The 22,520-nt window shown below is 46.3% G+C and overlaps 2 protein-coding genes across 5 annotated transcripts; one reads left to right on the plus strand and one right to left on the minus strand.

The window, feature by feature from the left end:
- The first annotated feature begins 313 nt into the window (after positions 1-313).
- LOC131137648 (formin-like protein 2) lies at positions 314-13,859 on the plus strand. Of its 4 annotated transcripts, none has more exons than XM_078798140.1 (28): positions 315-1,510; positions 1,624-1,707; positions 2,631-2,711; positions 3,340-3,416; positions 3,492-3,575; positions 3,641-3,784; positions 3,847-3,976; positions 4,043-4,119; positions 4,199-4,292; positions 5,018-5,092; positions 5,156-5,266; positions 5,341-5,490; positions 5,561-5,662; positions 5,731-5,951; positions 6,531-6,634; positions 6,726-6,917; positions 7,229-7,249; positions 7,703-7,827; positions 7,891-8,093; positions 8,162-8,396; positions 8,463-8,531; positions 8,972-9,052; positions 9,129-9,258; positions 9,330-9,490; positions 9,552-9,653; positions 9,726-9,824; positions 10,765-10,888; positions 10,967-13,859. In XM_078798140.1, the coding sequence occupies exons 1-28, from the start codon at positions 1,394-1,396 to the stop codon at positions 11,053-11,055; spliced, it is 3,282 nt and encodes a 1,093-aa protein (XP_078654266.1). In that variant the 5' UTR covers positions 315-1,393; the 3' UTR covers positions 11,056-13,859. The 4 variants fall into 4 exon arrangements, with proteins under 4 accessions (XP_078654267.1, XP_078654266.1, XP_057941817.2 ...); XM_058085834.2 differs by having other exon boundaries at positions 3,850-3,976; XM_078798141.1 differs by lacking the exon at positions 7,229-7,249 and having other exon boundaries at positions 314-1,510.
- vps16 (VPS16 core subunit of CORVET and HOPS complexes) lies at positions 13,441-21,175 on the minus strand. The gene is made up of 24 exons (XM_078798143.1): positions 20,968-21,175; positions 20,098-20,186; positions 19,483-19,574; positions 19,275-19,403; positions 19,059-19,203; positions 18,878-18,993; positions 18,674-18,796; positions 18,540-18,595; positions 18,364-18,453; positions 17,997-18,168; positions 17,154-17,285; positions 16,957-17,084; positions 16,783-16,818; positions 16,579-16,687; positions 16,376-16,510; positions 16,186-16,294; positions 15,238-15,335; positions 15,047-15,151; positions 14,898-14,975; positions 14,742-14,828; positions 14,582-14,664; positions 14,347-14,443; positions 14,161-14,264; positions 13,441-14,089 (listed from the first exon to the last, which is right to left on the minus strand). The coding sequence occupies exons 1-24, from the start codon at positions 21,015-21,017 to the stop codon at positions 13,948-13,950; spliced, it is 2,505 nt and encodes an 834-aa protein (XP_078654269.1). The 5' UTR covers positions 21,018-21,175; the 3' UTR covers positions 13,441-13,947.
- Between the last annotated feature and the right edge of the window lie 1,345 nt (positions 21,176-22,520).

The following is a 22,520-nucleotide window of genomic DNA, read 5'->3' on the forward strand; positions in this document are numbered from 1 at the left end:
ACAAAACAAAAATTAAATTGAACCCACTGCAGCAGAAATTTGACAAAAATGATTTTTCTGAAGAAAATGTAGAGCAGCCCTGGGATAGACTCCAGCCTCGTATGACCCTGATGATTGGCATCATGAACAGTGTAGAACGTGCCTTCCTCACATGCCGTCATTTTGGGGACACTCATTGGCTTTCTATGGATTAAGGCTATAAAAGCTAGCTAGTTTCTGTAGGCTGTTTTCTATGAATTCATTCAGGCAATATAGTAAAAATAATTTAACTGTAATATATCAAACTCTATTAAAACATTACACATCAGCTCTCTTGGTACAAAAAAGCTTTTGGAAATGAGCTAGCTTACCTACTGAGACGCCGCCATTTTGGGGACACACCGTGACTTCTTATGGGTTTAAGCTATTACAGCTAGCTAGTGTCTGTAGCTTGTTTTGTATGAATTCATTGCGGAAATATAGTTAGAAGAGGTGAATTGTAATATGTGCCACACTATTAAATAATTAGACTTGCTACATAGATTTAAAATGAGCTCTCATCATACAAAAATAAGAATTTGGAAATGAGCGAGCCTCCCTGACACACCACCATTTTGGGGCCACATCAGGGCTTATTATATCAATGCTAAAAGCTAGCTAGTTTCTGTAGTTTGTTTTCTATGAATTCATGGATGAAATGTAGTATGAAGAGGTGAATTTTCATATGTGGCATTAACACTTATTATAATTGCTACGTGGATTCAAAATGACCTTTTTAATAGTAAAAAAAAATCATTTTATGGAAATGAGATAGCTTAGCTGACACACTGCCATTTTGGGGAAGCACAGTCACATGACAACCGCTCCTGTCTTAATGGATTCATGTCGGCAGTGAGTATTGATTTTTTTTCTTGATTTGATTGACTTCAACTGGCTTTTGCTGATGAATGGATAAAGTGGTGGTGATTTCAAGTGACAATCCTTTCTGCTGGCTCGCCTTTCAATGAAGTGGATGAGCCTGCAGGGGGCGGAGCTTGTGTCAGTAGAGGCGTCATTGTGTGAGGATGCAGAGGAGGAGGAGGAGGAGGAGGAAGGCTGGCGCGAGCTAACAAAGACCGGGAGGCCAGGAAGGAGAGACAAAGAGGAGGTGGCGACAACTCTGTCTTCATGCGGGGGAGGAGAGGGGGAGGATTAAGCGGCTGATCTGCGACGCGCACGGCATATAGACACACCAAACACACACGCCGATCACCGCCGCCATCATCATCCTCATCACCAGTGGTGGCCGGCCACAGACAAAGAGAGCGTGCGGTGGGGGCGGGAGGGGGAGAGGACGGCCTTCATCACCTCCGGTGGCGCTCGTGATGGCCCGCCACATGTTCTTGCTGCCTTGTGTGTGCTGAGTGTGTGTGTGATGGGGAACACGGAGAGCATGGAGAGCCAGCTGGCCGTGATCCGGTCCAGAGCCGCACCGGTCCGACTCCCCATGCCCGACGCCGCCGAGCTGGAGGAGAGGTTTTCCATCGCCCTGGTAACCGCACACACATGCACTACACAATAACATCACTGGCACCACTGCAGGCTCCAGACAGCACCCATCCACCACTGGAAGACGTTTTCATTTAGTTTGCTTTGGAATTGCAGAATTCCATGAACCTTCCTCCGGACAAGGTGCGTCTGCTGCGTTCCTACGACAACGACAAGAAGTGGGAGCTGATCTGTGATCAGGTAAGACTTTCCCCAACCACTCGCCTCACCCATTAAGCCCCACAGCCCCTGGTACATTTGTGTTGTCATGGTAACTGTGGCTCCACGTACATAGAATATTATGGCAATAAAGTCTTAATATTAGGGGAATAAAGTCAAAATATGTATGTATGGATATTATGATAATAATAATATGTGAATAAAGTGATAGTATTATGGGAACTAAGTCATTATAACATGGGAATAAAGTCATAGTATAATGGGAATAAAGTGATAGTATTATGGGAATAGGGTCATAGTACCAAGGGAAGGAAAGCATTGTGTTATAGGAATAAAGTCTTAATATTATGGGAATAAAGTCTTAATATTATGGGAATAAAGTCATAGTATTATGGGAATAAAGTCATAGTATTATGGGAATAAAGTCATCGTATAATGGGAATAAAGTGATAGTATTATGGGAATAGGGTCATAGTACCAAGGGAAGGAAAGCATTGTGTTATAGGAATAAAGTCTTAATATTATGGGAATAAAGTCTTAATATTATGGGAATAAAGTCATAGTATAATGGGAATAGATTTATAATATAATGGGAATAAAGTAATAGTATAATGGGAATAAATTTGCCAAGAAAGAAAGTTGAAATAGGGGTGAAAAAAACAAACATCTGTAATTTGAGGAGAATAAATTTAAGTTGTCATGTGACAAGAATAAAGTAACAAAAGAATATTTGTGTAGCATAAAGACTCCGTAATCAGGAAAAAGCCGAAAGAAACAAACAAACAAAGTTGAGAGTGTGTAAAAAGGATGTTATTTGAAGTGATAGTATGGTGAGAAAGGAAGAAAATAGGAAATGAAGTCCTGGGGTTGATACTATATACATTGGTGTGGCAGCCTTTGAGATACTTCGCAAGGTTGAAGGAGATGTGATGTTTGTGTGCTAGGAGAGATTCCAGGTGAAAAACCCGCCCCACACGTACATCCACAAGCTGAGAGGATTCCTCGACCCAGCCGTCACACGCAAGGTAAGGCGGCAACGCAAACCTCACATCCTCTACCAATACCTCCTCTTAACTTCTTCAACACACCAATCACTCCAACTCCAGTCTGTGTCCACCTCTAGTGAGTCACTGAAATGCTAGTCTTCAACTCATGAGTCAGTGAAACACGAATCTTCTTTAACCCGTGAGTTAGTGAAAGTCGAGCCTTGTTCAACTCGTGAGTCAGTGAAAGTCGAGCCTTGTTCAACTCGTGAGTCAGTGACGCTCGAATCTTCCTTAACTCGTGAAACTTGAATCTTCTTCAACACAGGAATCAGTAAAACTGAAATCTTCTTTAACCTGCGAGTCAGTGAAACTCAAATTTTCTTTTACCCGTGAGTCACTGAACGTCGAGTCTTGTTCAACATGTGAGTCAGTGAAGCTTGAATCTTCTTTAACCCGTGAGTCAGTGACAGGCGAGTCAGACTAGTTATCCGGTTATCTTTTTTCACCGAGCTGGTTTTCACTGCTTCAGAGTGAAGGAGTTCATAAATACCCGTGAGTTCCAGTTTAGTCAGAAATTGGGGTGTTTTGAAGGAGTCGTTCATGAGAAGTCTTTGACATGAAGCGAGCCAGAAGAATATGAACCATGTATATCTTTTTGTGTGTGTAGAAGTTTAGGAGGCGGGTCCAGGAGTCGACGCAGACGCTCAGAGAACTTGAGATTTCTCTCCGCACGAACCACATCGGGTAGCGTACGACGAGTTGGCCGCTGTGTGTGAGTCGTGTGTATGTCTGACCCCACACGCCGTCCGCTGTGTGCAGGTGGGTCAGGGAGTTTCTAAACGAGGAGAACCGAGGTCTGGATGTCCTGGTGGAGTATTTGTCCTTGGCGCAGTATGCCGTCACGTGAGTCCAGGGAATATAGCAGCCGTTTTTGTGTTGCCACGGTAACAGCGGATTTCTCTCCGCAGCTTCGACGGCGAGCAGTCCGAGTCTGGAGGAGACGCGGCTTCCATCGACTCTCCGTGGAGTCGCTCCATCGAGGATCTCCACGGCGACTGCAGCCTCCCGTCCCCATCCTCCTCGGCACCCAGAGCGGCACGCCACTCCATCAGGTGAGAAAGGGAAGCGGTGCGTGAGGGCGGTCCCGGTCCCTGACGGCGTTGCCTTTTGCTAGCAGTTCCACCTTGGTGACTCGCTCCAACACGCTGCCGAGCAGTCGCACGCTGAAGAACTCCAGACTGGTGTGCAAGAAGGACGACGTCCATGTGTGCATCATGTGTCTGCGAGCCATCATGAACTACCAGGTGAGGCCGTCTCTCTTTCACAGGAAGTAACCCATGGCAGTAACGCCGCGTCCCTGTGCTCCTCAGTATGGCTTCAACATGGTTATGTCTCATCCGCATGCCGTCAACGAAATCGCTCTCAGCCTCAATAACAGGAATGCCAGGTGAGCACTAGCACACACACACACACACACACACACACACACATCCTAGCATCATTTCCTCTCTGGGACCACCCCGCAGGACCAAGGCTCTGGTGTTGGAACTGCTGGCGGCTGTGTGTTTGGTCCGAGGAGGCCATGAGATCATCTTGTCTGCTTTCGATAACTTCAAAACGGTAAACGACAACCACCGACGTCACACGCACAAAAATAACCCTGTGCTGCCACAATGACCTTCGTTTTCCTCATCATCTGACCACCTTATTCTTTTTCCTGTTTACAATGCCGTCTTTTTAAGAACATTAGGACTTTATTCCTGTAATATCATCACTTTATTCCTATAACATTATGACTTTATGCAAGCAGACATGTTATTGTCGTTATTATGTCCTGCTAGAGGCTACACGGTGGACGAGTGATTAGCACGCAGGCCTCTCAGCTAGGAGACCCGAGTTCGATTCCACCCTCGGCCATCTCTGTGTGGAGTTTGCATGTTCTCCCCGTGCATGCGTGGGTTTTCTCCGGGTACTCCGGTTTCCTCCCACATTCCAAAAACATGCTAGGTTAATTGGCAACTCCAAATTGTCCATAGGTATGAATGTGAGTGTGAATGGTTGTTTGTCTATATGTGCCCTGTGATTGGCTGGCCACCAGTCCAGAGTGTACCCCGCCTCTCGCCCTAAGACAGCAGGGATAGGCCCCAGCACCCCACGATCCTTGTGAGGATAAGCGGTCGAAAATGAATGTCTCGCTAGCAGACATGTTATTATCATTATTATGTCCTTAGGATGTTATTGTCATCAAAGGACAGCATTTCCTGTTTTTCCCTGGTAATATTTGGATACGTGTGAAATGTTATTTAGGAAGGTGACGTTCTAAGCGATTGCTTGACGTGTTGCAGGTGTGCTCAGAGTCCATGCGCTTTGAGAAGCTGATGGAGCATTTCAAGAATGAAGATGACAACATAGACTTCCTGGTAAGCAGAGCACGTGTCTGGTGTGGACGGCTCCCGGAGTGAACGCTTGCGGTTCCTCGTCAGGTGGCCTGCATGCAGTTCATCAACATTGCGGTCCACTCGGTGGAAGACATGAACTTCAGAGTGCATCTGCAGTACGACTTCACCAAACTCAACCTGGATGAGCACTTGGAGGTAACACAGGGGTCCACGTGACCCGCGTACCCCAGAAGCGCAGCTGATCCCCCGCTCCCTCCCTCACCCACCAGAGGCTGAAGCACACTGAGAGCGACAGGCTCCAGGTGCAGATTCAGGCGTACCTGGACAACGTGTTTGATGTCGGGACGCTGTTGGAGGATGCCGAGACCAAAACGGCCGCGCTGGAAAGGGTGGAAGAGCTGGAGGAGAACCTGAGCACCGTGCGTCAAGCAGAGACTGAACGGTGACAGGACGGACCGCATCGCCCTGCTGACGTCTTTCTCTCCTCAGATGTCGGAACGTCTGCTCGACGTGGAAAACGAAGCAATGCTGAAGATTGTGGAGCTGGAGAAGCAGCTGATGCAAACCAACAAGGAGCTGGACCAGCTCCGGGTCAGTACTGTTACAGAGGACAAATACCACTCCGTGACGAATACCACAAATACTACTCTGTCCTACAGGAGGGGTATGCCAGCGCCAACACACAGGTACACACACTGCGGCGCATCGTTCGCGAGAAGGACCAGACCATTCGTCGCCAGAGTCGTCTGGAGCGTCAGGCCCAGGAGGCCCAGCAAGCCGGGGGTCCTGGAGCCCCTCAACCCCAAAGAGGAGAGGGTGACGGGGGCGTGGTCCATTCTGCCTCACCTTCACCTCCCCCCTGCCCCAATCTCTCCCCCAGGTAGGACAAATATTCTCTGCATATTCCCTTCACATACTGCTAAATATACTACAATACAGCACTGGAAATACACTACTGGAAAAATACTACACATGGGGAGCGTAAGTATGGTAGTATAGTATTGTACGTACGGTAGAGCATACAGTATATAGTGTATGTATGGTAGTATAGTAGTGTAAGTATATTATTGTAGGTACGGTAGAGCATACAGTATATAGTGTATGTATGGTAGTGTAAGTATGGTAGTGTAGTATTGTATGTACGGTAGAGCATACAGTATATAGTGTATGTATGGTAGTATAGTAGTGTAAGTATGGTAGTGTAGTATTGTATGTACGGTAGAGCATACAGTATATAGTGTATGTATGGTAGTGTAAGTATGGTAGAGCATACAGCGCACAGTAGTGTATAGTGTATACAAGTAGTATGAGTAGCTTGCTGTATTTGTGTAGGTTTGTAGGTACTGTAGTTATCCAAGAAGTAAGTGTAGTCAGGCCTTAGTAGTAATCCTAGGTTGTTGAGTGTAAGTGGTCCATGCTGATGTTGTGGGCGTAAACAATGAATGATTCTCCTGTGTAGCCCAGAGACGGTAGCCTATCACAACGCGGGAGCAGGACTGGGCGGAGCTCCAGATATGCCGGCCCCGCCCGCGCCTCCACCCCCACCGCCGATGCCGGCTTCAGGTGGGTCACCCGCCCGCCTTCCCTGATGATGATGATGATGATGATCATCATGATGACGATGATGATGAAGTACTTCCTGTCTTCTTGACAGTGTCCAATGGGGTGTACCCGGCCCCTCCCAACCCCGCTCCTCCTCCACCCCCACCACCTCCGCCCCCACCTCCGTGTCGGACCGGCGAGTTCTCATCCGCCCTCCCTGTGCCGCCTCCTCCCCCTCCCGTGGCCCCGCCACTTCCGGGCTCAGGGTGCTCGCCCACCGTCATCTTCAACTCTGGGCTGGCAGGTGAGCACACACATCTTTATCATATTTATCTTTAGCGTATTTATATATATATCCGTATTTATCTTTATTCATATTTCTTTTTATACATTTTGATCTCTATACTTACATATTTATCTCTATATGTGTTTATCTTTATACATATTTATCTTTATACATATTTATATACAGTATAACAATATGTATCTGTATATATATTTATCTTTATACATATTTATCTTAATGTATTTTGACATACATTTGCCTCCAGGGACTAGAAGGATCTTGGGACAGGAAGTCACTAACACCTTTCTTCTCTTTTATGCTGCTGCCAGAGGGACCACTCAAGTTATTCTGTACGTTTACATCACCTGTCCATCAGCTGTGTGTCAGCTGTCCATCACCTGTGCATCACCTGTGTCACCTGTCCATCACCTGTGCATCACCTGTGTATCAGCTGTCTGTCACCTGTGTGTCAGCTTTCCATCAGCTGTGTGTCACCTGTCCATCAGATGTCCATCACTTGCATATCACCTGTCCATCACCTGTGTATCACCTGTCCATCACCTGTGTATCACTGTCCATCACCTTTCTATCACCTGTCCATCACCTGTGTATCACTGTCCATCACCTTTCTATCAGCTGTCCATCACGTGTGTATCACTGTCCATGATCCATCCCTGTCTGTCTGGTCCACCTGCCCGTGTCCGTGTGTCCATGATGCAGAGAAGGCAGGCGTGTGTAAGCAGGAAGCGTGTGAAGATGTGAGAGTTTTCCAGTAATGACTTTGTGACGGCATGCGTTGACAGCGGTGAAGATCAAGAAGCCCATCCAGACCAAGTTCCGGATGCCGGTGCTGAATTGGGTGGCCCTGAAGCCGAGTCAGATCAACGGCACGGTCTTCAACGACATTGACGATGAAGCCATCCTGCAGGTAAGTGAAAGCGGTGCCGCACGGTGGAAGATCTAGAAGAAAGCGTGCTGTGCTGTTGTGCAGGATTTGGATGTGGAGGTGTTTGAGGAGCTGTTCAAAACAAAAGCCCAGGGTCCGGCCATGGATTTAACTCTATCCAGACACAAGCTTCCTCAGAAGGCTCCATCCAGAGTTTCTCTGCTGGATGCCAACCGAGCCAAGAACCTGGCCATCACGTTGAGGAAGGCCGGCCAGGGTCCAGAGGTCATCTGCCGCGCCATCCACACGTAAGACCCGGCCCTTCCCCCTTAACCTGTGCGGGCCGGCGTCGCTAACCGGGACTGTTCCGGCGTAGGTTTGATCTGCGGAGCGTTCGAGTGGACTTTGTGGAGTGCCTGATGCGCTTCCTGCCGACAGAAGCCGAGGTGAAGCTTCTGCGTCAGTACGAGAGAGACCGCAAGCCCTTGGAGGCGCTGAGTGACGAAGACAGCTTCATGATCCACTTCAGCCGCATCGAAAGACTCAACCAGCGCATGTCCATCATGACCTTCATGGGCAACTTCAGCGACAACGTGCAGCTGCTCACACCAGTACGCACACACACAAACACATGCACACGCACACACATCATCTCACCATTCGCCGTTCTCTTGCAGCAACTCCACGCCATCATCGCTGCGTCTGTTTCCATTAAATCGTCTCAGAAGCTCAAGAAGATACTTGAGGTCAGATGGCTTTCATTATTACTCAACATCACACGTGTCCTCACCTCTTCCCAGCACGCTAAGATGCTACTTTAGTCTTACTTTAGTACTCACGTGTCACATGACACGTGTCCTCACGTCTTCCCAGCACACTAAGATGCTACTTTAGTCTTACTTTAGTCCCACAATGCTCACACTTTATTCCGTATTAATGATGTGGTGTAGGACCATACATAAACTATATTCATTATGCTCTACCATACATAGACTATGATGGGAATACAGTCATGCATTATTGTCCCTAATTAGTCCCATCATGTTTATAAAAATATGACTTTTCCATTTTTGTCTTCCTATGTTGACATTAGTATTGTCAAATGTTGTTTTTTAATTTTCTAGTTGAAAGCATTAGTAGAACGTGTTGTTGACGTGAGCATGGCGACGGTGTTTCCTGCTTGCAGATCATCTTGGCGCTTGGGAATTACATGAACAGCAGTAAGAGAGGTGCCGTGTACGGATTCAAACTGCAGAGCTTAGACCTGGTAACTCACACACGTTAGCATGATCAAACGTTAGCATGGGAGTTGGAGTGAGCGCATGCGTTGGACGTGCTTCCAGCTGCTGGAGACCAAGTCTACGGACAGGACGCAGACGTTGCTTCACTACATCGCCAACGTGGTGAGAGAAAAATATCCTGCGGTGGCGCTCTTCTACAACGAGCTTCACTACGTGGACAAGGCGGCGGCAGGTCAGAGGCGGCTCATTGTACGCTCCGGGTGTGTATGTGTTTGTGTGCTCACACGTGTGTGTGTGTGTTAGTGAGTCTGGAGAACGTGTTGTGTGACGTGAAGGAGCTGCAGCGAGGGATGGAACTCACTTGGCGGGAATTCAGCATGCAGCACAATTCCACCTTGAAAGACTTCATCAGCAGGAATGAATCACGACTCAACAAACTTCAGGAAGATGCACGCATCGCCCAGGTACACACACAGACACACACACACACACAGAATGGCTGTCAAAGTGTTTGTTTGACTGAAGGACGCGTTTGAAGACGCGGTGAAATTCTTTGGGGAAAGCTCCAAGACCATGCCGCCATCTGTCTTCTTCCCCATCTTTGTTCGTTTCATCAAAGCTTACAGGGTGAGTCATCGCACCTTTACCTGCATCTCTGTAGGCTTCACCTCACCTGTGTGTGTGTGTGTGTGTGTGTAGCTGGCTGAGGAGGACAATGAGCAGCGACGACGTCAGGAGCAAATGATGTTGGAGAAACTGGAACAGGAGGAGCAGCAGCACCAGGAGGAAGAAACCAAGGTATTGTTTGCAAATGTAACAAACATAACATAACATACCATGCCTTACATAACATACCATAACGAACAAAAAAATCCCATAACATAACATGCCTAATATAACATAACATAACATGCCTAACATAAAATATCATACATAACATACCATGCCTAATATAGCATAACGAACATAACATAACATGCCATAACGTTACGTGGTGTAAGACTATCGTAACACACAACACACTGCAGCGTAACATATACTGTAGCATAACACATACTTTAGCGTAAAACTTCATGTATACTGTATATAACGTATTTTAATGTAGCATATGTAGCGTACTGTAACAACATACAGTAATGTAACATACTGTAAAGTAACTGGACATACGATAGCATAACATACCGTACTGTAATATTACATTCAGTAGCGTAACATAATGTACTGTAATGTTACATACTATAACATGACATATATAACATACTGTAACATAACATTATGTAGTGTAACATAACGTACTGTAATGTAACATCCTATAACATGACATAACATACTGTAACGTAACGTACTGTAATGTAACATACTATAACATGACAGAACATACTGTAACCTAACATACAGTAGCGTAACATACTGTTATGTAACAGACTCTACTGTAGTGTAACATACTGTATCATAATGTACTGCAATGTGAAATAGATATAGTGTAATGTAACATACTGTAATGTAGTAGTAATAACATAATAAAAACTACAAGAAGATAGTATTGGGGGGCTTGTATAACCATCCTATGATATAGTATATACAGTATATAGCCATTCTAATAATAATGTGATATTATTATGTCATATGAAAGCATATTTTGGGGTACGTGGTGGCAGGCGGGTTTGACCGCCTGTGCTGTAGAAGATGGTTGTTGTGTGAGGTGAAAGGTCACGCCTGTCTCCCATCGCCCCTGCAGTCGCCGTCCCACAAGGGCAAGCGGCAGCAGCAGGAGCTTTTAAGCGAGCTGAGACGACGACAAGGGAAGGACAGCCGCCATGTTTACGAGGGGAAGGACGGCGCCATCGAGGACATCATCACCGGTATCGTCTCATCCGCCTCGCTTGCCTTCCACGCCGCTTCCTCTTTGTGCTCACGTGACCTCTCTCTCTCTCTCGCAGCCCTGAAGACTGGCCCCTTCACGGCTCGATCGGCCAAACGTAGCTCGCGCTTCTTCTGCGACCCCGCCCACAGCGAAGAACACTATTGAGGCTGGGCGGGGCGTGGGCGTTCTTGGCAACAATCAGCACTTTGAACCTTTTGCCGTCTCATTGGTCAGCTCGTTGGCGCATCAAGTGTTCCACCGCATTGCAACTGAAAGCACACAGGAAGTCACCTTCCTTTCACGGTAAAAGTCCTTAAAGGGGGGTTTAGTTGAAAGAAACAGGGTTTGACTTTCTTCTACTCATCACTGAGCACATTCCACTTCATGTCTTTCCAAGTTCTCCTTTCTGAGCCCTTCTACTGCAACTTCCCTGACTTTTTATTTGCTACTTCTTCCCGCCATTATTCCTGTGACAATAATCCCTGCTGTGTCGCGGTTCTAGAAAAAGATTGAAAGATAACTTATATGCAGTGTTACGGCCATGTTAAAGATGATGTTGCATCACGCTGCACGGAGACCGGCTAATGAGCTAGCATAGCCCAGCCAACATGCTGAGGCTGAGATGGGAGTCTTAAGTTTAGAAAAGTCAGTTGGCGAGGCGACGGAGTTAGTCCGCTACCTTGCTATGCTAGCGGCTGCCGTCTGTCATGTCCATTCAGTGATCCCGTAGCCTGGGAAATGTGACCTAACCAAGAGTGGAAAATTGACTATTGGGGTGTTATTTATTTGGCTACGGGGCTGTAATAAGGTTAAAATCCCCTATTTAGAAAGTCTGTAATGAAAATATTCAGTTTATTAACACTGACTCACATAGAGTTTGGAACTAATTAACTGCCACAAAGGAGGGATTACTGTTTCTATTTCTATTGTTATTCCCATTCTCATTCATCATGTATGGGAGGAAGGGAATTTACTCTTTTATTACTACGATGAATGAATTGTGGTATCATTCGTGTGTGTGTGTTCACCCATGGTGCCCGGGTTCACGTTTGGCGCGGTGCACTTGTACGCCGCCACCAGTCTTGCACACGCAGCACATAACCTGTTATTCATGGCAGCCAGTCAGTCATAGAAATACAATACATAGACTCCACCCGATCCCGAACCCACAGCACCCTCGCTTCACCTGCAACTACATCCACGGGCAATGGCTCCTCACAATACAACAAATAAAGTTGCACATTTGGGGAAATTTGCTTGAGGGAAAAGTAAAAATAGTAGTTGTAATTTTACAAGAAAAAAATCCATATATCTAACGGGACAAAAATGTCGCATTTGAAGAGAATAAAGTGGTCATATTATGAGGAAAGATAATGTCATTTTAGTAGCATGTTCCAGAAAAAATACATTCCTTTTTAAAGTTGCATCATAGACAAAACTAAATAAAGTTATAATTGGTGGAAAAATGGGTTGGGGAGGAAATTATAATATTTTGGGAATAGTTGAAATATTTGGAGAAGTTGCAGTAAAAGAGCAAGTTTAACTGTGATATGGGAGGAGTAAAGTTGCGCGCATGCTCAGTGAGTACGCCGCATGCTTCCCGTGCAAGTGCTTGTGCTTGGCTTGGTGGGGGTGGTACCAAGCATGGCGGACTTTTATGACTTCCGCGGGGTGTCACTGTCCAAACCACGCCCCATTTCCACAAACCACACCTCTTTTCATTCCTTATTAAATCCATCCATAACATATTAGCCATAGACGTCGTAGAGCCGCAGCTCTGCTTGCGATACGTCAACGTCGCCGCCATATTGGATGGGTCACGGTTTCGCAAGTAAGTTTACTTGTATGAAATGGTAAATGACAGGTGCGCCACTCCCTCTTATCAACTAGCTAGCGCTAGCCGTCTCTTATGTCCCTTCAGCCACCCCGTAGCCTAAGCGATGTGACGTCAACAATGAATCATAGCGATGTAAAAGTGACTATTGGGGCGTCATTTGGTGTCTTCAGGGATCTCGTAATTTTAAAACCTAGTATTAACAAAGCTATAAACAGGTTTACCACTCCTTTTAGAACAATTACGTAACTTTAGAACTCTACAGTAAACCGGCAAGGCTAAATAGTTACCTCGCTAGCTTGCTGTGCTAGCTTGCTGTGTTATGTCCCTTCAGTGATCCCGTGGCCTGACAGACGTGACGTAAGAGTAACTAGTGGGAGTGGAAAGGCAGCCTTGACTCGTGCGATCGGGCGGCGACGTCGATGTACGGCTTACCATTTGATGCGGCGTCTCCGTGTTACGTCTATGGAGCAGCGAACATGTGTCAATGGAGGTTTCCTCTCCAGCAGGCGATTTTATCGATGAGCTCCTTCGCTCACATTTAAGGTGGTATTGATAATTAAAATCACCTGCTTTGGTTACCGACTAGAAAGAAAACCTGCACTGTCTCGGCCCTCCACGGCATGAGTTTGATACCCCCCCCCCCCCGTGTAGCTTATAGCAAACACATGCTAACATCAACTCCCGCCTATCTGCAGCCACGCCCCCAATGTACATCCTTCATTTCCCAAACGTCAAGATGAAAAGAGAAGAGCACAAGGTTTTGTACGTAAAAAAACATTTTCTAGCTTCTCCACTTTTGTTTGTTCTTGTTCCAGTTGTTCCATCGACATTTGGTGTAAATAAATCAAACGTACATGGCTTTTCTTTCTCCCCTCCTTGGATGGAAATACTGTAGTATGACACATGTACACCAATAGTACAATACAGTACCACGTTTGATTACTGATTACAGAATTTTGTCACAATATAAGGGGGAACAATCCGATTTTTGTCGCATAAAGTTTCAATATTCAATATAAAAATGTTATTTTGTAAAGATTCTAATGACAAAACACATTTGGAATTTTTGGAAAAATTAGGTCGTCGGAAGTGGTAAATACCGGAAGAAAAAAATTGGAAAATAAAGTTCCAGAGGCCAATAATAATATTAATAAATGTGTATTACTGCAGTAGTAGTAGTAGTAGTAGTAGTGTTTTTCTGGTCCGACATGAGCGACCAATCACTTTTTGCCGGCCGACATTTTGGCTCGATGCAATCGTTCCGCCAACAAGCGGTCGGAGGCGGAGCATCTCGCCACGACCGACGCCATCTCCGACTCGTTCCTCCGCTCGATGGCCGCATCTGCTGCCCCCTCCAGGTCGCTGGGGAGAAGAGCGTTTCTAAGGCCATTGTTTTGGGGGGGTGGGTGGGGGGGGGGGGGGCGTAGTCTTACCCCACGGCCAGGTGAGCTTTGACCTTCTGCTCGGGTGCGACTCTGGAAAGATACTTCTTGGCTTCATGCTTGTTATTTCTCTTCATGCACGCCTCCACAAAGGCCTGCACAACACACACACACACACACACACATATACACACACCATCATTCTTCCTTCAGCTGGGGGGCGGGACCATCACTCACCAGGTAGCCAATAGGAGACTTTTTACTTTTGGAGAACTTCTCCAATTCTTCCCACTCCTCTTTCTCTGCTAGGGACTTCACTTTTAACCACCAGTACCTACACACACACACACACACACACACACACACACACACACACACACACCAAGGTCACATGACTTGGTAGGGCGGTTTAGGGTAGAGGGGAACACTGTCATCCAGCAGGAAGTGGTGGTAGAAGCGAGGAAGGTCTCACCTTTTGTCGGGTACTTTGAAGTCTCTGTAAAGTTGGTCGGTCTGCTTGTAAAGTCCCAAGGCCAGCAGGGTTTCCATGGTAACCTGAACAGGAAGCGCAATCACGGTCATAAAAAAAGCCAGCGTGGCAAATGTCGTCCCCGTCCGTGTCTTCGCTCTACCTGCAGTGACAGGCCCAGGAGCCCCGCCCCTTTCTCGTCGTCCAGCTTCTTCTGGAAGCGTAGCAGACGTATGTCGTCTTCGGTGGCCTGCGAAGCGGCGTGGGGTCATGAGTGAGTGATGGCGTCGTACGTCCCGACGAGCCCGTCCCCACTTACCTTGGCGGCAAAGTCGTTCTTGGCTTTGTTGAATTCATCCACGGCGCTCTGGAGCAGCGACAGGCGGCCGTCTAACCTCTACACACACACACACACACGTCATGGCGAGCTCAAGCTGAGGTCATGTGACTAACGTCTGCAGGTCAAACCTTCTCTCTGTAGCTGGCAGACACGTAGTAGTTGGCCAACTCCTGGTGGTCGTCATCCTGGTTGTACAGATCCCGCAGCGTTTCCTGTTCCTGCACCTTACAGAACTGACACGCACAGGTGACAAGATGGAGTCACATGACCTAGCTCTAGCATGCGGGGGGGGAGTGTGGTGGTGAGGGAGGGAGAGAACCTGTCTGTAGAGACTCAGCGCCACAGGTTGGTTTCTCAGAGTCATGAAGAAATCTCCTCTGTTCATCTCCTTCTTCAGGTAACTCACCACAGTGTACACTGCACACACACACACACACACACACTATATTAATGTACTCTTTTTAGGTCTGTATTGGTGTAGTACGAGGTCAATATCGGTGTAGCACGAGGTCAATGTCTGTGTAGCACGAGGTCAATGTCGGTGTAGCACGAGGTCAATGTCGGTGTAGCACGAGGTCTATGTCGGTGTAGCACGAGGTCTATGTCGGTGTAGCACGAGGTCTATGTCGGTGTAGCACGAGGTCTATGTCGGTGTAGCACGAGGTCTATGTCGGTGTAGCACGAGGTCTATGTCGGTGTAACACGAGGTCTATGTCGGTGTAGCACCAGGTCTATGTCGGTGTAGCACCAGGTCTATGTCGGTGTAGCACCAGGTCTATGTCGGTGTAGCACCAGGTCTATGTCGGTGTAGCACCAGGTCTACGTGGGTGTACTACGAGGTCTATATCGGTGTACTACGAGGTCTATGTCGGTGTAGCACGAGGTCTATGTCGGTGTAGCACGAGGTCTATATCGGTGTAGTATCAGGTCTATGTCGGTGTAGCACGAGGTCTATGTCGGTGTAGCACGAGGTCTATATGGGTGTAGCACGAGGTCTATGTCGGTGTAGCACGAGGTCTATGTCGGTGTAGCACGAGGTCTATGTCGGTGTAGCACGAGGTCTGTCGGTGTAGCACGAGGTCTATGTCGGTGTAGCACGAGATCTATGTCGGTGTAGCACGAGGTCTATATCGGTGTACTACGAGGTCTATATCGGTGTACTACGAGGTCTATATTGGTGTACTACGAGGTCTATATCGGTGTAATATTAGGTCTATATCGGTGTACTATGAGGACTTTGTTGCCAAGTGTGACGGGATGGGGGTACCCAGGTCAGTGTCTCCACTCTCCACGGCTTTACTGAGGGCCAGCTGACTCCTCTTCATCTTCAGCAGGAGAGGAACCTGCTCACCGGACCGAGCCTCCGAGTCCAGCAGCTAGGGACGCACAAAAACACACGCGGCTGAAGGGTTGGTCGCTCCAACGGCTTTCTGCCGGCCCAAGACGGGACTCGCTACCTTGATGGCGAGCTCGGTGCGCCCGCATTCGTACGCTTTGGAAGCAATGTGCGAGTAGGACACTCCGGGGGAGTCTCCCACCTTCTCACACACCGCCCTGGCTATGGCCTCGTCCGACAGGTCCTTCTGCTGCACCTGGGGGGACACGCACACGGAGGCAGGTGTGGAAGGGAAGTGGGAGGAGTCAGGGAACGCCGACTCACCTTGCATGCGGCCCAGTGCTTGAGAACTCTGCTCACACCCTGATAATCTGGGATCTTCAGGTAACGGCACATCTCTATGGCTAAGCGATACATCTGGCGGTACACTAACCTACACGTACATACATACATAGTACATACATACATACATAGTACATACATACATACATAGAGTACTGTATGCAGGAAGGAGTCAATGTACTTCACCTGTCAATCAGCACCTGCAGGGTCATCTGTTTGAATCTGACATCACATGTCAAGGAAGACAAGCCATCATCTCCACATTCACCCCAGCAGGAGCCTCTCTTAGCCTGCCTCCACACCCACATCCATCATGGCCGACCTCCCACACGTTAGGATGATGTGTACACGTCAGGATACTGTGTGTGTGTGAGCGGCAGACCCACGCTGCGCTCTCTGATGGCATTCAGCACACGCAGCTCTCGACACGTCGACACAAAGTGTTCGGGACTGAAGTCCGTCAGGAAACATTTCCCGAAAGACGCCGCCTGGTGGATGCATGCACCGACGGCTCAGACGCACACCTTCCGCCGTCGTCAACAACCATCAGTGCTTACCCGGAGCAGGGACTTCTGGGTGCTGGGGTCGTATTCATGTCCCGCTGCCTCCACGCACTGCCTGACCGCCTCTCCCAGCATGCTTTGCTCCTTGATCTCACGCAGGTATTCATCTGCCTTTTGACTGGACTTCTACACACACACAACAAGAAACCTCTTTACCACCTTCTAAATACACTTTTTAACATCATTAGAGCCCTCTAGACATGACATAACACCCCTATAGTGACCTTTACACTCTATCACCCAATATAGTTGACATCATAAGAGAAAATAAGACATATTAGGCATAATAAACCTGTTTATCAGCTTCTAAATACACTTTTTAACACAATTAGAGCCCTCTAGACATGACATAACACCCCTATAGTCACCTTTACACTCTATTACCCAATATAGAAGACATCATAAGAGAAAATAAGACATATTAGGCATAATAAACCTGTTTATCAGCTTCTAAATACACTTTTTAACATCATTAGAGCCCTCTAGACATGACATAACACCCCTATAGTCACCTTTACTCTCTATTACCCAATATAGTAGACATAAAAAGAGAAAAAAACAGCATAAATAAGACTCCTGCCTGTGTGTGTTGCTGTAAATGTTTTCCCACTGTCGGACAGGAAGTGAGTTGAGGGCTCGAGAGTCGAGTGTTATTTTTGTGTCTGCTGTGACGTCAATGAAAGCTGCAAGCATCAAGTCTGGTGCTTGTGTGTCTCAGCCATCATGACAGTAGCATACATATCATCACTCCCGCTGAATGCGTCTAGTGTTTTCCGTGTTTCCAGTGAGGACCTGATCCTGGTCCAAGCGCCTGGAGAGGAAGCGGTGAGCGTTTACCTCATACTCACGATGGGCCTCCAGCAGCAGAGCTCCGGGTGCCATGGAGGCGATTTTGAAGATGTCCTGACAGACGAGCGGAACCTCCTGCAAAAGCTCCTGATTGGCTGCGCTGATGATCCGAACGCCGTCCAGCTCTCCAACGCACACGCACGGACTTTCTAGAGGGAATCTGCAGTGGGGTGAAAGGTCAAACACTACTTGACAGGCTCAGAAACTAAACCAGAGGTGTTCAAACCTTTTCCTTCTAAACCTTCTAAATACACTTTGAATATCATTAGAGCCCTCTAGATATGACATAACACCCCTATAGTCACCTTTATACATTCCTATTAGACATATTAAGCATAATAAAGAGTCAGCATACTGGATGATGTCGTTACACAGTCCCACCACCAGGAGGAGCCGATCCCACACCATAACCACAGATGGCTGCTGGGACTTGGACCTGCGACACCTGGACACACACACACACACACATGCAGGTACGGTACAGCAGGAAGTTGTACGGATGGATGGGTTTCCTTTGTTTGTCCCACGTACCAGACCATCTGCTTGGGTGGCGTCCTGACTTTGGTGTCGGCTTCACTCAGGTTCTCCTGGAGACACAGTTGTCAATCAATCATGCAGCGAGACCACACCCCCCTCCAATGTGACGAGACAACACGGAGGTTCACCTGAAGGTCGGAGTAGCCCGTCCACAGGTGTCCGCCGTCGGTGAAGAGAGCCAGATATTTGTAACTGAAGGACACGGACATGTGGACCACGTTGCCCGACTGAGGACCGAGACCTGGAGGACACTGACAGCGAGACGGTGGCGGGTTACTTCCTGTCTGCGTCTCCGTTACGGCTACATCGATCTATATGAGTGTCTGTCTCACCACAGCCGTACAGGACGTGTTGTCCAGGATGTAAAGCTCCGCCCCGGTGGCCAGTAAGACTTTAGTCTGGCGGTCCTGAGTGAGGACGGTCCAGCAGGACGGCGCCGCCTGCAGACCTGGCATACACACGGTGAGTAAACCTCACTTGGGGTCGGCGTGGGTGCCGCGGCGTGGGCGTTACCTGGGACTGCGGGTAATCTCCTCAGTTTCAGGTCATTGATGTTGGTCGCCAAGGTGAAGCGGAAGGAGCCTGTTACTATGGCAACGCCCGTCCCATACGGAGAATGGAAGACTTTGGCTTCTAAGGCCTGAGACTGGACCACTTCCTGCTCAAAGCAGGACATGAAGCTTAGACGCCATGTTGGCCAGGTGCTGGAACGCGGTCCGCACGTCTCACCTGTCCCATGCTGAAGTGTCTCTTGAAGGATCCAAACAGGTCGTAGATCAGGACCGAACCATCTTCTTGGACGCACAGCAACTCATCACAGACTGTCCAACCCAGCTGGATGACGGGGCCGCTCTTCCACTAACACACACACACACACGCACCAGTTGACTGATCCGCCCGGGTCCAGGAGAGGTGCATTCAGTGTCACCATGCTTACCGGAAAAGTGGCAATGACAAGTCCAGAAGCAGAATAAATCTCCAGCTGAGGACGACAACTTGGAGAACGTCTCAAAGGTTCTCTGAGGAGAGCTGCAACCAACCACACAAACTTTTCCATTCCAAGGAATATCCTAACCAAAACCAAGACTATACTCTCATCAGCAGTCGAACATAGGTAAGTTTCAGGGAAATATCAGCTCCCGACTAAAAAAAAAAAACAAACACCATCCACCATTTTATATTTGAAACTAAACCCTGTGTGTGTGCACACGTGTTAATATGTTCCTACAATGCCAAACCTTCTGCATGCTATACTCCACTGTGCTCTCACACTTCCTACTTCCTGTCCAGCAGTTGATACGTTGCACTTATGCCATCTTATGCCCGTTTTTATGGCTGACAACTGCGTGAAACGTCGCCTCTCAAAAAAAAACAGTCTTTGGTATTGAATCAGGTAAAGAAAAAAGCAATGTAGTCATTTTACAAGAATAAAGTCAAAATATGAAGTGAAAAAAGTCATCACGTCATGAATTGATGTTTTTAACTTGTAATATAATGAAAAGCAAGGCGGTAATTAGATCCAGGCTTTGGTGTGCTTGCACGGTGTGTGTACCTATAGGCCCGCCATACGGTGCCGCCGCCACCAAGCAGTCCTTCAGTCCGTCTCGCAGGTTCCAACTCATCTCGTACAGTTCTGTTTTACTGCACACACACAAACACACACAATCTGTCAGTTCAACCCAGTCATTCTAAAATGCTTTACCTCGTGGTGACCGCTAGGTGGCGACTATAGTTTGTTGCCAATTCTGTATTATTTGTAATAGACTCTAAATTCATTGCGTTACAATTAATGATATTTTTAAACAATAAATTATACTAAAAACACAATTTAATAACATTTTTTAAAAATGCACGTGTTTAAAAAAATCATTTTTGCTGAAATATGCTGTTTTAAAATTCAGCTTCTAAAAATGCTGACTACTCAAAACTCACACATCCGGTTTTATTTGTTGCAAGACACGTGTCACGTGACTATGCACCTTGACACCCCATTGGTTGGCTCTGAGACACCAATACATTATTGTGTATCAATTTACCGGAAGTGTATAGGTCAATTTTGAAACGTCATATTTACATGAAATGAATTTTAAAACACTGCATTTTTAAGTCGTTATTTTAATATAGTGAATTTCAAAACAGGCATATTTGCTTACATTTTAATGTATTTTAATTTTTAGCATCAAATCAGGTATCGGTCACCTAACCAACATTTACTACAAGCCATAGTAAACATGTAGAAGTAAAAGACAAGAATGACAGATGATGTGAATGAATTATGTATTCTATGTCGTCACAGGAGATAAAAAGAGTATCTTAGGACGGAAGCTATTGAAGTCAAATATTTATTATGACTAGTAGCAGTAGGAGGCTGTTTAGACTGTTTAAACATAGGGCTGATGATGGATAGCGTACACAAACTTACCGGTAAAAAGCTTCACCCAGCGGATTCCAGTTGGCTGTTATAAGCGCCATGCTCTTTTCGTCTTTTCCTGAGATGTAAACTGGATTTAAGGCGGCAACTGTGATATTTAATAACGCATAATAAATACTATATTTACTCCTTTTGGATGGGCTTCAGTCAGCTGACCGCTCCTTTTGTCGTCTACTTCCGCCTCATCTTCTTCGCTGTCGTTTTCTCTTCCGGCATCCAAATGGATACTTGCATTACTGCCATCTAGCGGGCAGGAGTGTGGTACAGCAACGTGCAGAAACGTGGAAAAACAAAGCAGTTATGCTTCGACAAAATATTTAAATTGTTTACCGTAACTGAATAACATGAATTAGCACCACCGTCATCACAATGCTCATTTTGCAAAATTGAAGAAGAGTCAATTAGGCACTTCTATGAATGTTCCAATTTTCAAACATTTTGGACAGAAGTCTCCATTTGACTATTTATGTTTTTTAATACACTCACTGACATCAGAGTGGAAATTATCTGTTGCTACAACGTAACCTTCATACAGATTTGGAGAATGCTGTGAAATTTATTTGTTTATTAGGTAAACTCCAGAGTGATGTCATGTAAACCAAATATTCACGGCTTTTCTTCTGAACTGAAGATATTATATGAGTCACTGGAGCTGATAATTAAAAACCGAAAAGCGATGAAAACCTTTCATACATTGGAGAACGTTGTAAAAACCAATGTTTTGGTTGAGTTTTTGTGTAGTTTTGTTGTTTTTGGAGTCTAATATGGTTACCTGATAACTCCTTGAAGTGGAAAGCTTGACAGTAGCATATTTCTGTGTGATTGTTTCAGCTGCAGGGCACGCTGGGGTCAGTCACTTTGTTTTTTGTCCACACATTTCCTTTCCAAGCCAGGCTGTTTCCTCGCTATATGCTCTCTTCCTGGAATTCACAAGAAATCACCTTATTGACTTCAATGTCTTTGTAGTGTCATGAGCACCCATACAATGTACGGTATGCTACGACTGTCAGGAAGCCCCCTCCCCACATTGTCCTAAGTCCTGATTTTGACTGTGTGTGTGTGTGTGAGTGTCCTTATGTACAGTACGTCACCGCCGATGCTGGCAGTTCCTGGAGGTCTCACCAGTGTGCTTGCACTATTCTAGCATGGCCTATGATGACTTTATTAGTATATTATTATACATTTATTCACATAAATTATGACTTTATTCGTATATCAGTATACATTTATTCCCATATTATAAAAATTTTCCTAAAATAAGTTAATAAGTTTGTTTGTCATAATATTACAACTTTAAATAAATAAAATTTAAAATAAAAAAAAATGAGTTTTATTTGTGACTGTTTCATTTCATATTTAGACTTTATTCGTGTCAAAAAATAATTTCAATCATTTTTTTCAACTAAATGTCTTGTAAGTTTTTTGTCTCACACAAAAACGTTATTCATTTTTCAGAATATTGCAGCATTTTTCCTCATCATGTTGTAATGCTATTCTCGTTGTTTTACAACCACGAATATTATATATATTTGCACTTTAGTCTT

This window comes from Doryrhamphus excisus, linkage group LG17 (genome assembly GCF_037039965.1).
Source record: "Doryrhamphus excisus strain RoL-2023G ecotype Guam linkage group LG17, RoL_Dexc_Guam_v1.1, whole genome shotgun sequence".
NCBI lineage: Eukaryota > Metazoa > Chordata > Actinopteri > Syngnathiformes > Syngnathidae > Doryrhamphus > Doryrhamphus excisus.